The 15,249-nt window shown below is 39.4% G+C and overlaps 1 protein-coding gene across 4 annotated transcripts in view; it reads right to left on the bottom strand.

Moving 5' to 3' along the window:
* Window positions 1–15,249, bottom strand: part of KAT14 (lysine acetyltransferase 14) — a 93,165-nt gene that overhangs the window by 47,021 nt on the left and 30,895 nt on the right. For 3 of the 4 annotated variants that reach the window (XM_054574103.1, XM_054574100.1, XM_054574102.1), the window contains exons 7-8: window positions 2,008–2,144; window positions 823–998 (exon numbers count right to left, since the gene is read on the bottom strand). In XM_054574103.1, coding sequence (XP_054430078.1) covers window positions 823–998; window positions 2,008–2,144 — 313 coding nt within the window. Of the gene's footprint in view, window positions 1–526; window positions 573–822; window positions 999–2,007; window positions 2,145–15,249 lie in introns of all 4 variants that reach the window. The other variant, XM_054574104.1, reaches the window with a different exon arrangement.

The following is a 15,249-nucleotide window of genomic DNA, read 5'->3' as shown; positions in this document are numbered from 1 at the left end:
AGGTGAAATAAAAAATGAGTCCTTGCACAGTGTAAGTAAGGAAGTCACTTAGTGTAAAGGGCAGGAAGCAGTAAATGCTCCCGGAAAGATCCTTTCAGCCCCCATACCGCTCCCACAGCTCTGCCACCACATGCACTATGACATGATTACCAGACAAAAAAGATGACAAAGGTCTCATCCTGATGAAGTCTTATCCAACCTCTAGAAGACATAATATTTTGTTTATATTTCAAAGCACAGTGGTAAAGCAGATCCACAAAAAGTGTGTTAAATTATATTTAACAATGAAAATGTGCTCTTTTAATTGATGGCTTGGGTGTTCAGATATAGTATATTAAGGCTGATAAAATGACAAATCATATTGGGTTAAAGTCTATGATTGGGGTATTTGGCTTTTTAAAAACATTTTTTGACTATACTATCACTCTCTAAGGAACAGCTAAATAAACAACACACAGAATTATTAAGCAAAATCAAGTGTCCAAATGCCCTGGATACCAGTCTGTGTATGGCTGATAGACATTACCTGGTATCTAAACATATGTAGAAGCAAACAGGATGAATCTTTTATTCTGGAAGCAGAGGAAAACAGGGAAGAGAAACAAACAAAAACACTGTTTATTACTTTAAATGCAGGCTTATTCTTGATCTTAGGAAAGAAAAGAGGTATTTATATTTTAATATTTCTGTATTAGTAGAGACAAACTGCATAAAATCATGAGTAAAGGTATTAGGGTCACATGGCATAGAGTAATTTCAAAAATTACTAAACTTAAGTATACAGAAAACTGTCCTGCCCAGTTTGAAAAGGGGAGAACATACCAGGCCAGAAAAACTCCTGACACATAGAGTTTATCGTTGGGATGTGATTTGGCCGGACATAGCAGTAATCGAGAGGTGCATCGGGTTCTGGAGTCCAGTGAGGGTCACTTCTGTGCAGATGGGAACGAATCTGTGACAGGAGTTGCAGTTTGGGTGGCTTTGTTTCATAATCACGCCTCCAGTACCACAGAAGATAAACAAATTCAAGTCAAAAACATACCCAGTGTTACTCCTAACCATTTGATTCATGTAAACTCTCTGATCTGCTTGAAATTTTGAACTAATTTGTACTACTTTATATGATAACTAGCTTGACAACAGCAATAGTACTTTTGGATATGAATTTAAAATTCATTCTTTAAACATTACATTAGACCAAACTCCTCTGCACCCACCATGAACTCTACTGGTGCTGGTGAGCCTTATGAACAGAATGAGGAAACAGAAACAGCATCCTAATTTAGCCCTATGAATGCTCTCACCAAAACAAAGTCCAGGGCACAGAAGATTCAACACTGCCAGGGAAGCTGGGGACAACCAGTAACCAGGGTAACCAGAGTAGGCTCACATACTGCCTTTCCATGAGTCTGCCTGGGAGGCAGTGCTATGCAAGGGTGATCAGGTGACTACAGAGCTGCAGAGCATGTATGGTCAACAAAGACTGGTCACTTAGTGTAAAGGGCAGGAAGCAGTAAATGCTCCCGGAAAGATCCTTTCAGCCCCCATCAGCTCTGTCAATCACAGCCAAGATAGCACTGGGGATTTCTCATGTCAGCCCTGCTTCTCAGCACAGTCTAGATTCATCATTAGAAACTGTCCCAACATCCAGTCCAACTATAGGTCCAATTGGGACATCTCTCCCATTTTTTTTATTTTACAGACTACTAAATATATACAATTTTAAATTTAAAATAAAACAAGGAGTATGACTGTTATAATGAAATCCAACAGAGTTAACTTATCCTTGCTTCTTCTGTCTCTATCAATGGATCATCCTTTCTGCAAAAAAGTACAACTGAAACAAGTCAAGGCTGAGGCTAGACACAAAGCACAGACTGTCTTTGCTGACTCCTGCTGACAGGTTTTCGTATTCACACTGAGAGAGAGGAATTGGGGGGCGGGGGGTAGAAACCACAAATATTACTTCTCGTGACATAATCAACATCATGGCTCTTCTCCATATACCTGATGTATGGTTTCAAGATCCGAGAAGTGTAAGGGCTCACAATGCTCTGGTCCACAGCCAAATCTTCCGAACCCACCAAACGATACAAAAACTTGGTGGTTTGGTGCCGAAATCCTTTCCTGGATGGCAAGGCAGTCTATGAGAAAGACACAGTGGTTATATATAAACAAAATTATTCAAAAGACTGGTTTAATTTCCACAAATAATCAGTCCTTACAACATTTTTATGTATCAAAAAGGTATTTTTACATCACATATTTTAAAAGTTTGTTTCAACAAAAAAATTCATAGTCCTCTTTGTATAAAATTAAATATAAAAACTCATCCTAAATCAAAATAATTTAAAAAATTTTACAGTTTAAAGTGTTTAAAGTCGTATAAGTGAGTGAAATGCAGTATTGAGCATAGGATTTACAGCTTCTATTGGTTTCATTTTATCTGAATTACACCTTCAGTCCATTCAACAAATATTAACCAGCACTAGTTTCGTGAAGGTAATGTATACAGTTATCCAAACAGCCATGAGGGCCAATTATTGCAGTACCTATATACTGATTTATTAAAATGTCTCTATTCCAATGACATATTCCAGTGACATAAAAGTAGTTATCATCCCCAAAACAAATCACAATAGTGGAGAAGCCCCGCCAGAGTCAATGAGGATATGGTCTTTGCTCCGTAGGCAGGCATCCCAACTGACTTGGTAGGTTTCACCCTGGGCACCTGACTGAAGATGTCTGTTCTCAGTGAGTGCCACTCCAGGGCCTTCAGTCATGTAGTAATAGAACATGTGCAATAAGGGTTTAAAGCAAAGAGTTCAAATTAACTATTAAAAGACACACTTACAAAATGGTTTACCAAGGGTTGGATAAAGTTTAGAAACTTGAGTTGTTTCTGTAGAATCAGTTTGCTCTTAGCCTAGCAAATAACTTTACTGGAAGAAGAGCAAATATTCCTTCTTTTATAATTTGCTCTCATTACCTTCCCAAACTAGACACCAAAACTTTCAAAAGTAAACTCTGAAATTCTCCCAGGACTTTAAAATAGGTTTCAAAGTGAAATTAAAAGCTGTGGTATATAGTTTCAAAATATGGCCCCAACACTCCCTCCTATACTTTTGAGTACTTGTGGCTCCTCATATCAAAAGGCAGAGTCCATAAGGGTGGGAAACCTTGTCTGTCTAAATTCACTGCAGTATCGCCCAAAAGAACAGTGCTTGGTACATATGAAATATTCAATTTAACGTTAGTTGAATGACAAAATGGTAGGGAAAATGGTCCCAAAGTCAAATAACTTTGGAAAATGGTAAAAGAGCTCTTCACACTTCTGGTTCTAAACGAAACACGGAGTTAGATGGGCTACTGGGTCCCTTCCCCAAACCCAGTCTGGGAGAGGTCAAAAAGTGAGAGGGAAGACAGAACACAAAGGCTGTGGGAAACCTCAAGGGACATCAAAGGTGAGGTAGTAATGGTCAGTCTAGAGCACAGACAGGCCCTGCACCACAATGGGAATGGGGATGTTTCCTGATTGGACCACTTCCTCTGCTCTGGATAGATTCCTGGCAAACAACTTTGCCAGGAAGCACCAACTAGAGGAGTGATATCAGAACAGTGCTAACACCTTTCTGAGGTGGAAAGCAGACAACCTCGGAACAGCCCCTGTGCATTCTCTAACCCCAGGCAGTGACAGCAGAGGTGAACTGTAAAGGAGCACGGGGGCCAGATGTCCTGGGAGTTTCTTTGAGGTGAGGTTGCCTGATTGCGGAAAAAAGTGAGGATGATAAATGATTGAGCCCAGAGCCAGCCACTTTACAGAAGTTGCCAAGAGGGTGACAAGCCAGAAACCAGTCTTTTCTCCTCCCTCCAGGTGTATACTGCCAGCAAAGGTGACTGGTAAGACTAAGGGAATATACATTCACAGGGGGAAAAAAATCAAGACATGTAAATAAGGAGTGTAAAACACAACAAAAGATAAAGTAAACAAAATGCACCGGGAAAGCCAGAAATGATCAGATCGGCAAGAAACTTCTGAAAGCACAGTGAACAGTCACCAGAAAAATGTAAATCAAGAGAGGACGAAGAGAGCAGCCAGTGAAATCCCAGTGTGGACTCCTCCTCCATATGGCAGCAGCACAAGAGGACCCAATAACCCTGCCCCCAGGAGGGACCCCACCCCACCCTGAGCTGTCTAAGGTGGCCTGCTGAGTGCAGAGTGACTACATTAACAGCTGAAGGAGACAGTCACAGACAGTACATTCCTGTAAGTCTCGAACAGACTGCCTAAGATCAGACAGGGATGACATCTGACATCATCAGAAGGAGATTCAGAAAGTAAAAACAGTGGTCTCCTACCATACAAGTTCAAAGCACAAAGTCAGGAAATCAAGACAGATCAATTGAAGAAGGAGAAGCAAAAAAGAAGAGTCTCACAAATAATGAGAAGACAAAGAAATACCCCCAACCGAAGGGAAAGGAGGAATCCCCACAAAGACAACTACATGAAATAGAGGCAAATAAACTAACAGATATTGAGTTCCAAACAATGGTTCTAAGGAAGCTCAATGAGCTCAGTGAGCTCAGAGAGAATTAACCAAAAACTGCAGGGAAACTTAGAGGAACTTACTGCAAACTATATCACCATGAAAAAGGACATAGAAACTATCGATATGAGACAGGAGGAAATGAAGAATACACTTTCTGAATTGAAGAACACAGCAGAAGGAATCAAAAGCAGGCTAGTTGACGCTGAGGACCGAATCAGCGAGCTGGAGGAGAAGGTAGAAAAAAGTTCCCAGAAAGAGCAAGAAAATGAAACAAGACTCAAAAAGAATGAAGAGGCATTTAGGGAAATGAAGGACAACCTAAAACATAATAATATCCATATAATAGAGATACCAGAAGGAGAAGAGGATGAGGAAGGGATAGAGAACCTGTTTGAAAGTCATGATGGAAAACTTCCCTAATTGGAGGAGAGAAAAAGTCACACAAGTCCAGTAAACACAGAGGATCCCATTCAAGAGGAACCCAATGAACCTTGCTCCAAGACACATCATCATTAAAATGGCAAATAGCAAAGACAAGAGAATCCTAAAGGCAGCAAGGGAGAAAGAGATAGTAACATATAAAGGAGCCCCAATATGGCTAGCAGCTGACTTCTCAACAGAAACACTGCAAGCCAGAAGGGAATGGCAAGATATATTCCAAGTCATGAAAAGCAAAGGCCTGCAACCAAGACTGCTTTACCCAGCAAGGCTCTCAATTAAAATGGAAGGCAAAATAAGGAGTTTCCCAGACAAAAGAAGGCTAAAAGAATACACCTCCACCAAACCAGCACTGCAAAAAATGCTAAAGGAACTGCTCTAAGATAAGAAAACATTTCTATGAATACCCAGTTCCTTTCAGAGTTGCCAATACTTGATTTTACCAATATTTTTAATACTTATTAATCTGATTGTGACAATGATGTGTTAATTGTTCCTTTACTATTTGTTGAAACTAAACCTGTTTTTGTATATTTCTTGCCATTTCAATTATTTTAAAAAAGCTTTAAATGACTTTTTGGTATTCTTTATCCATTTATTGATTAAAGGTTTGTAGAACTTTTGTCCCTAAAAAAAATTAAAAACCTATTAACCATGTTTTAGATGTGTTGAAAACATCTTCCTATTTAAACCTTGTCCTTTAACTTTTAATACGTATATTACTGTACAGTCTTAAATGTAGTCATATTGTCAATATTTACTTTATAGCTTCTGGGTTTGAATATTTTACTTCACGTCATGAAAAGTATTACTTCTATTTTCTGCTAAAACTCCTTAGATTCTACATATTGATTTTTAATTCACCTGAATATTTCTTGTATAATGTGTGAAATAGGGCTCTATATTTGTTTTATTTCAAGTAATAGTGGTCCATGCACCTTATTTGTTGAATAAGCCTTATTTTCCCCATTGATCTGAAATATCAACTTAATCATATATTATATTGTTAGATATATATGTTTGTCTCTAGAATGCTCATATATTTCATTGATATACTTGATTATTTCTGTGCTGGTATCATGTTGGTTTAATTGCTGAGACTTTATAATGGTTTTAAATGTTTTAATATTTTATAATTAACTTTGACATTTAAGAAAATATATAAAATCAATCTGCATTTAGAAAGAAAGAAAGAGAGAGCGAGAGATGGAACTCCTACCTTTTGCAACAACATGGATGGAACTGGAGGATATTAAGCTAAGTGAAATAAGCCAGCAGATGAAAGACAATTACCATATGATCTCACCTGTAAGTGGACTCTATTCAACAAAATAAACTAACGAACAAAATAAACCACAGGCATGGAAACAGGAAGCAGACTGAAAATGACCAGAGGGGATGGGGAAAGAGGACAATGGTGGAAAGAAGGGGAAGGGGCTAGACAAAGAACACGTATGAATGACCCATGGACATGGACAAGAGAATGGGAATTACTGTGGGAGTGGGTGGTGGGGCTGGGAGTGGGTGGAGGGGGGTAAAGGGGAAAAAATTGAGACAACCGTAATAGAATAAACATAATTTATAAATTTTAAAAAAGTGAAAAGAAAAATAAAAAAAAGAAAAATGCAAATCAAAACTAAAAGATACCACTTTGTTTTCCTCATTAAACTTTGTTTTAATGGGTTTCAAAGTTCTGTGACTGACTTTTGATCAGGTTGTTTCCATTAAAAAGTACTGATTTTAAAACTAACAAAAACTTCCACACACACAAAAACCACATGGGTCTACAAAACAGTCTCCTCTCCTTCTGAAGTTTTTTATGATGCATTGTAATCATTAAACAATCTTTTACTATTGAACTTAAATGGACAATTGAGACAAACAGGTCTGAGACCGTTCTTCCAGCGCTAATTCAGACTGGGGTGGCAGGTGTTGGAGGTAATATTCATTTAATCTTATGAGCTTTCTGGGTAGACCTGGTGACTTTGCCAGCTCCAGCTGCCTTCTTGTCCACTGTCTTGATGACACCTGCAGCAAGTGTCCATCTCATGTCACAAACAGCAAAACGGCCTAGAGGAGGATAGTCGGAGGACCTCTCAACACGCATGGGCTTGCCAGGAACCATACCTACAATGGCAGCATCACCAGACTTCAAAAACTTTGGGCCATCTTTCAGCTTTTTCGCAGAATGATGATCAATCTTCCCCTTCAGTTCAGCAAATTTGCAAGCAATGTGAGCTTTGTGACAATCCAAAACAGGTCCATGTCCAGCACTGATCTGGCCTGGATGGTTCAAGATAATCACCTGAGCTGTGAAGCTAGCTGATTCCATTGGTGGGTCATTTTTGCTGTCACCAACATTACTATGACGAACATCTTTGACAGACACATTCTTGACACTGACGCCAGCATTGTCCCCAGGAAGACCTTCACTCAAAGCTTCATCGTGCATTTCAACAGGCTTTACTGCAGTTGTAATGCTGACTGGGGCAAAGGTGACCATTATGCCAGGTTTCAGAACACCAGTCTCCACTCAGCCCACAGGGATAGTACCAATACTACCAGTTTTGTAGACTTCCTGGCACAGGGACCTGTCATTTGGATTAGCTGGTAGCAGGGTACAATGCAGAACTTCAAGCAGCATGGTTCTACTGGCACTGCCATCTTTCTAGGTGACTTTCTATCCCTTGAACCAAGGCATGTTAGCACTTGGCTCCAGCATATTGTCACCATTCCATCTGAAATTGGCACCAATGCTACTGTGTTAGGGTTGTAGCTAACTTTCTTAACGTAGGTGCTGACTTCTTTAACAATTTCCTCATATCTCTTCTGGCTGTAGGGCAGCTCAGTGTAATCTGTTTTGTTAACACTGACAATCCCGTTTCACACCCAGTGTGTCAGCCAGAAGAGCATACTCACAGGTCTGCCACTCTTGGAGATACCTGCTTAAATTCACCAATATCACAGCAACAATCAGGACAGCACAGTCAGCCTGAGATGTGCCTGTAATCATGTTTTTGATAAAGCCTCTGTGTCCTGAGGCATCAATGATGGTCACATAATACTTGCTGGTCTCGAATTTACATAAGGAGATATCAATGGTGATACCACACTCACATTCAGCTTTCAGTTTATCCAAGACCCAGTCATACTTGAAGGAGCCCTTCCCTATCTCAGCAACCTCCTTTTCAAATTTTTGATGGTTCTTTTGTTGATCCCACCATATCTGTAGATCAGATGGCCAGTAGTGGTAGACTTGCTGGAATCTCTGTGTCCAATGACCACAGTATTGACATGAATCTTTTCCTTTCCCATTTTGGCTCTGATTAGTGGTGGTTTTCAGAACACCTATGTTCTGGTGGCAAACCTACTGCAAAAAAGCTAATGCCACTTGATACCCACTAACATGACTATAATCAAAAAGATAATAACAAGCATTAATAAGGGTGTGTGGAAAAATCAGAATCTTCATACAATGCTGGAGGGCGTGTAAAATAGTGTATCCATTTTGGGAACCAGTCTGCAGTTCTTGAAAAAGTTCAACATGATGCTACCACTTGACTGGGCAATTCCACTCCTTGGTATATACCCAAAAGTGAAAATGTATGTCCACACAAAAACTGGTACACAAATGTTCACAGCCTTATTCATAATAGCCAAAAGGTACAAACAACCCAAATGTCCATCATCTGATAGATGGGTAAATAGAATGTGGTATATCCACACAATAGTATATTAATTATTTAGCCATAAAAAGTACCAGTACTAATATATACTACAGCATGGATGAATATTGAAAACATTACGCAAAGAGAAAGCAGTCAGAAAAGACCACATATTATGTGATTCCATTTATGTGAAATGTCCAGAATAGGCAAATCTATAGAGACAGAAAATACATTAATGGGAGCTGGGTGTGGAGGGTAGGGCAATAACAGCTAAAGTCTGGGTTTCTTTTTAGGATGACAAAAATGTTCTAAATTGATTATAGTGGTAGTTATACAATTCTGTAACTATATTATAAACGATGAATTGTATACTTAAATGGGTAAACTGTATGGTATATGAATTATATCTTAATCAAGCTGTTTTTAAAAAGCATAATAGGTTCCAAAGTAATGAAGGACGCTGGAAACAGAAATGAGTAGTCATGAAGCATCTCTTATTCACTATCAGATATTAAATACAAGATCACTAAAATAAAATATTCAGTGATGATGTTAGGAACCAAGTGGGGGATTGCTTCAAAAAGGCAAAGGAAGGGAGAGCCAAGATAATAGCAAAGCATATAGAAGCCACAATCACCCCCTCCCAGGACCAAACTGGAATTACAACTAAATTATAGAACGATCATCCTGAATAACTAAGTAAAGATTAGATGAAGAGATGTCTTATAACCAATGATTTACAGAAGAAGCCACATTGAGACTGGGAGGAAGGGTGGAGACACGAAAAGCACTGGCCCTGCTCCCACGGATAGCAGCTGAGGTTCCAAAGGGATACCTCAGCTGTGGGGGGCATGGGGTGCTGTGGGGGGGGTTCCCCCAGAGAAGCATGGGGTCTAAACCCCAAGCAGGGCTCCCTAACCCAGAGCACCAGAGCCAGGAAAAGACATCTACATAATATCTGGCTGTGAAAAGCAGCGAGGTTTCTACCTACCAGAGATGGGAGTCTGCTTAAAACTCACGTACTAATGCACAAAATGTTGTTCATAGCAACTCACCCTGGGCTCCAGCAGAGGAAGAGCAGAGAGGACTAGAGAAGTGTGAGGAGAGTCTGAGGTTTGTGGCTCTGGGGAGAGAGCTGAGGGAAAGTTGCCAGGATCTCTGTGCTGCGTGTTTTCCCTATGCCTAAGATGTCACAGTTATTGTGTGGGGCCCTCCTCAACCAGCATCAGCCTGGGGGAAATATCCCCATCCTCTGGATTCCCTCTCCCTGCACCCTGAGGAGCTTACACCCTGCTGAGCAGTACAGCCAGAGGCTCTTTCACTGACAGCCTAAAAGGCAGCTGCAGGCTAGGGATGCCTTGGGACTTTTGCTGATCTGCCCCCAGGCCTGGTGCTATTAAAAGCCAGCCTTGGTATGCAGTTTGGGCCTTCTTGTCTGCAGCTAGGACCAACAGAGGCAACCACAAACTGGATCACTTGTAACTCCAAACAGGTTGCCAAGGGCCAGTCACAGGCAGCACTTTACATCAGCCTGCACCACAGTCCACCCAGAATGCCCAGAATCAATAAACACAGTGGCCTGCATCAGAAGACATCAGAGCAGGGTCCAGGAAACTACACAACTGCCATATCTAAAAGGAGATCTTGGCAGGAACGAAAGCTTACTGAGGCATATTCTGCTTTGTGTGGTCAGCACTTACAGAACTGCTGGCATGCTATGGCTGGGGTTGAGCCTCATAGTCAGCCAGCCTGAGGGTCAATCCCACATACAAATGGGCCAATAGCAAGCAAGACTCAATTACAACAGGTGGGCCCACATAACCTATACAAGGGGCATTCTTGGAGCACCCAGCTTAGGTGATCAAGGAGACTGCACCACTGGAACCCACAGGACATCTACTACATAAGGCCACCCCACAAACACTGGGAGCCATAGCAGATCTACTTAATACACAGAAATAAACACAAAAAGACAGCCAAAATGAGGAGACAAGAAACATACCCCAAATGAAAGAACAGGAGAAATCTCCAGAAAAAGAGCTAAATGAAATGGAGACAAGCAATTTATCAAATATAATTTTTTAAATGATTATAAGGATTCTCAAGGAAGTTAGCAAGAACGACAACAGCATTAAAAAGGACTCAGAACCATAAAAAAAGGACCAGTAAGAAATGAAGAATACAACTTCTGAAATGAAGAATACACTGGGAAGAATAAACAGTAGATTGGATGAAGCGGAGGACTGAGTCAGTGATTTGGAAGACCAGATAGAGAAAAAACAATTAGAGTAGGAAATACAAAAATGAATTTTAAAATATGAGGATAGTTTAAGGGACCTTTGGGAAAACATAAAGCATAACAACATCTACATCACAGGGGTACAAGAAGGAAAAGAGAACAGGGATCAAGAACCTATTTGAAGAAATAATGACTAAAAACTTCCCTAACCTCGTGAAGGAAAAAGACAAGTCCAGGAAGTGCAGAGAGTCGTAAACAAGATGAACCCAAATGGGCCAACACCAAGACACATCGTAATTAAAATGGCAAAGGTTAAACACAAAAAGACAATCTTAAAAGCCACAAGAGAAAGAGTTAGTTACCTACAAGGGAGTTCCCATTACACTGTCAGCTCATTTCTCAATAGAAACATTTTAGGACAGAAGAAATTGGCATGAAGTATCCAAAGTGATGAAAAGCAAGGACCCACAACCAAGTCTATCTTACTCAAAAAGGCTATCATTTAAAATTGAAGGAGAAAGACCAAGCTTCCCAGACAAGAAAAAGCTAAACAAGTTTATTACCACCAAACCAGTATTATAAGAAATGTTAAAGGGCCTGGGTTAAGAAGAAGGAAAAAAAAAAAAAAAGGAAGATAGTTCAAAGAATAAAATGGCAATAAATACATACTTATAAACAATCACTTTAAATGTAAATGGCTTAAATGCTCCAATCAAAAGACATAGGGTGGCTGAATAGATAAGAAAATAAGACCTATATATATGCTGTCTACAGGAGACACTCTCTGAACTAAAGATAGACTAAAAGTAAAGGGATGGAAGAAGATAGCAATGTAAATGAAAACAAAAAGCTGAGATAGCAACACTGATATCAGACAAAATAAACTTCAGAACAAAGGCCATTAACAAGAGCCAAAAAAGGATATTACATAATGCCAAAGGGATCAATACAAGAGGATATAACCCTTGTAAACATTTATGCACTCAGCACTGATGCACCTAAATATGTAAAGCAAATCTTGATGGACATAATAGGAGAGATTGACAGAAATACAGTCATAGTAGCAAATTTTAACATCCTATTGACATCAATGGAGAGATCTTCTAGGCAGAATGTTAACAAGAAAACAGTGGCCTTAAATGACACAAGAGATCAGATAGATTTAATTGATACCTTCAGAGTATTTCACCCAAAAGCAGCAGAATATACATTCTTTTCAAGTGTACATGGAATATTTCCTAGAATGACCATATTAGGACACAAAACAAGTCTCAATAAATTCAAGAAGACTGAAGTCATATCAAGCCTCTTTTCTGACAATGGTATGAAACTATACATCAACCACACACACACAAAAAGCCCCTGAAGAACACACAAAGACATGGAAGCTAAATAACACATTACTAAACAATGAACAGGTTAACAATGAGATCAAGGAAAAAACAAAAGACACCTTGAAACAAATAAAAATGAGAACACAACAACCCAGAATCTATGAGACACAGTGAAAGCAGTCCTAAAAGTGAAATTCATAACATCTCAAGAAACAAGTAAAAACTCAAATAAACAATCTAACTTTACACTTAAAGGAACTGGGAGGAAAAAAAACAGACAAAGCACAGAGTGAGTAGAAGGAAGGAAATAACAAAGATCAGAGCAGAAGTAAACAAAATAGAGTCTAAAAAAGACAATACAAAAGAGCAATATAACCATGAGCTGGTTCTCTGAAAAGATAAGCAAGATTAACAAACCTTTAATCAGACTCATCGGGAAAATAAGAGGGCTCAAATAAATAAAATTAGAAATGAAAGAGAAGTAACAACTGACACCAAAGAAATACAAAAGATTGTTTAAAAAAAAAAATTTGAACAACCATATGCCAACAAAATGGATAAGCTGGACAAAATGGATAAATTCCTAAAAACATATAATCTTCCAAAACTGAATCTCTTAAGAATCAGAAAATCTGAATTGACAAAACACAACTAGTGAAATTGAGGCAGTAATTAACTCCCAACAAACAAAAATCCTGGACCCAATGGTTACACAGGTAAATTTTACCAAACATTCAAAAACTAATAACTATCCTCAAAGTATTTCAAAAATTTCAAGAGAAGGGAAGACTCCCAAACTCATTTTATGAAGCCAGCATTATCCTAATTTTGAAACCAGATAAAGACATTACAAAGAGAAAAAACTATAAGCCAGTATCTCTTATGAACATAAATGCTAAAATCCACAACAAAATATTAGCAAACTGGATCCAGCAATACATTCAAAAGTTCATAATCCATCATCGGGTATGAGTTATTCTGGGGATGCAAGATTGGTACAATATCTGCAAATCAGTAAATGCAATAAACCACATAAGCAAAATGAAAAATAAAAACCATACAATCATATAAATAAATATAGAGAAAGCGTCTGATAAAATCCAGCACCCATTTATGATAAAAACTCTCAGCAAAATGGTGGAAAGTGGAACATACCTAAACATAATAAAGGCCATATATTACAAACCCAGAGCCAATATCATACCTAAGAAGCAAAAACTAAAAGCTTTTCCATTAAGAAAAGGAACGAGACAGGCATGTCTACTTTGACCACTCTTATTCAACACAGTACTGGAAGTTCTCACCACAGCAACAGACAAGAAGAAATTAAAAGCATCCACATTGGAAAAGAAGAAGTAAAACTGTCATTTGCAGATGACATGATACTGTATTATCAGGGACATCCAACCTTTTGGTGTCTCTGTGCCACACTGCACACTGGAAGAAGAATTGTCTTGGGCCACACATAGACACATAAATACACTGTGACATGTAATCACAAAAACATCTCATAATGTTTTAATTAAATTTACAATTTTGTGTTGGGCCTCATTCACAGCCACCCTGGGCTGTATGCGGACCATGGGCCACAGGTTGGACACCACTGCTGTATGTAGAAAACCCTAAAGACTCCACCAAAAAACTAGTTGAACTGGTAAATAAAATCAGTAAAGTAGGAAGATACAAAATTAATAGTCAGAAATTGGTGGCATTTTTATACACCAATAGTGAACTATCAGAAAAGGAAATTAAAAAAAACACTCTCATTTACAATTGCAACAACAAAAAAATAAGGTACCTAGGAATAAATTTAACTAAAAAGGTAAAAGACCTGTACTTGGAAAATTATAGGATACTGAAGAAAGAACTGAGAAAGATGCAATAAGTTGAAGTATATACTGTGTTCGGGGATAGGAAGAATTAACATCATTAAAATGTCCATACTACCCAAAGCAATCTATAAATTCAATGCAATTCCTATTAAAATACCAATGGTATATCTTGTAGAACTAGAACAAATATTCCAAAAAATTTTATGGAACCACAAAGGACCGCTAATAGCCTCAGCAGTCTTAAGAAGAACAAAAAGTACCATGCTACCAGATATCAAACTACACTATAAGGCCATAGTAATCAGAACAGCATGGTTCTGGCAGAAAAACAGACATATATATGAAAAAGAATAGAAATCCCAGAAATAAACCCATGCCTTAATGGTCAATATTTGACAAAGGAAGCAAAAACATACAATACAACAGAGAAAGTCTATTCAATAAATGGTGTTGGGAAAATTGGACAGATACGTTCAAAAAAATGAAACTAGGAGAGAAGATGGCGGAGGAGTGAATGGGAGTCACGCTGACCTCCTCCCAAGACCAAACTGGAATTGCAACTAAATAGTGGAGTAATCACCTGGAAAGCAGTGGAGCGATAGTGGGAGAAGAGCCTTGGTGCTGCGGACAGTGGATTCAACTCTCACACATCCCAAGGGGTGAGAACTGCGGTGGAGGCTCGAGAGGGTGGGCTGGGTGCCCACGGGCACTGGCACCAGAGGGACACTGAAACAGCCAGTTAGCTTCCCCAGAGAAGAACGGGGTCTGAATCATAAACAGGGACCCCTAAACTACAGCAGCTAAAACCAAGAAAATACAGACAAAACATAACCCCAAAAAGCTTAGGGGCGCTCTCTGCCAGAGACAGGTGGCCGGGGATGCAAAGAGACATTTAAAGGGGCAACGCAAAAGTTGCAGTGGCGGCCACCCTTCTTGATCTCTGGGTAGAGGCAGCAGCGGGGTGGGCTGGTGCCTGGGAAAAGACTGGTGAGGAAAACTTGCTGAAGAGAACTGACGTGGCGGCCAGTGGAGCCCAGGTGATGGCACGCCTCCCACTCTGCAGCTACGGTATCGCTCAGGCATAAGGGAATCAATTAACCTGCCTTTTGTGCGCTCCGCACACAGCTTGTAAGCTTGTGAGCTGCAGGGCTGAGTGCAGACTGGCTGGGAGAGCCTTGAGGAGAGACT

This window comes from Pteronotus mesoamericanus, unplaced genomic scaffold (genome assembly GCF_021234165.1).
Source record: "Pteronotus mesoamericanus isolate MK-2021 breed Mesoamerican mustached bat unplaced genomic scaffold, CSHL_Meso_final contig_25, whole genome shotgun sequence".
Taxonomy (NCBI): domain Eukaryota; kingdom Metazoa; phylum Chordata; class Mammalia; order Chiroptera; family Mormoopidae; genus Pteronotus; species Pteronotus mesoamericanus.
This window is presented reverse-complemented; position numbering and strand designations above follow the sequence as displayed.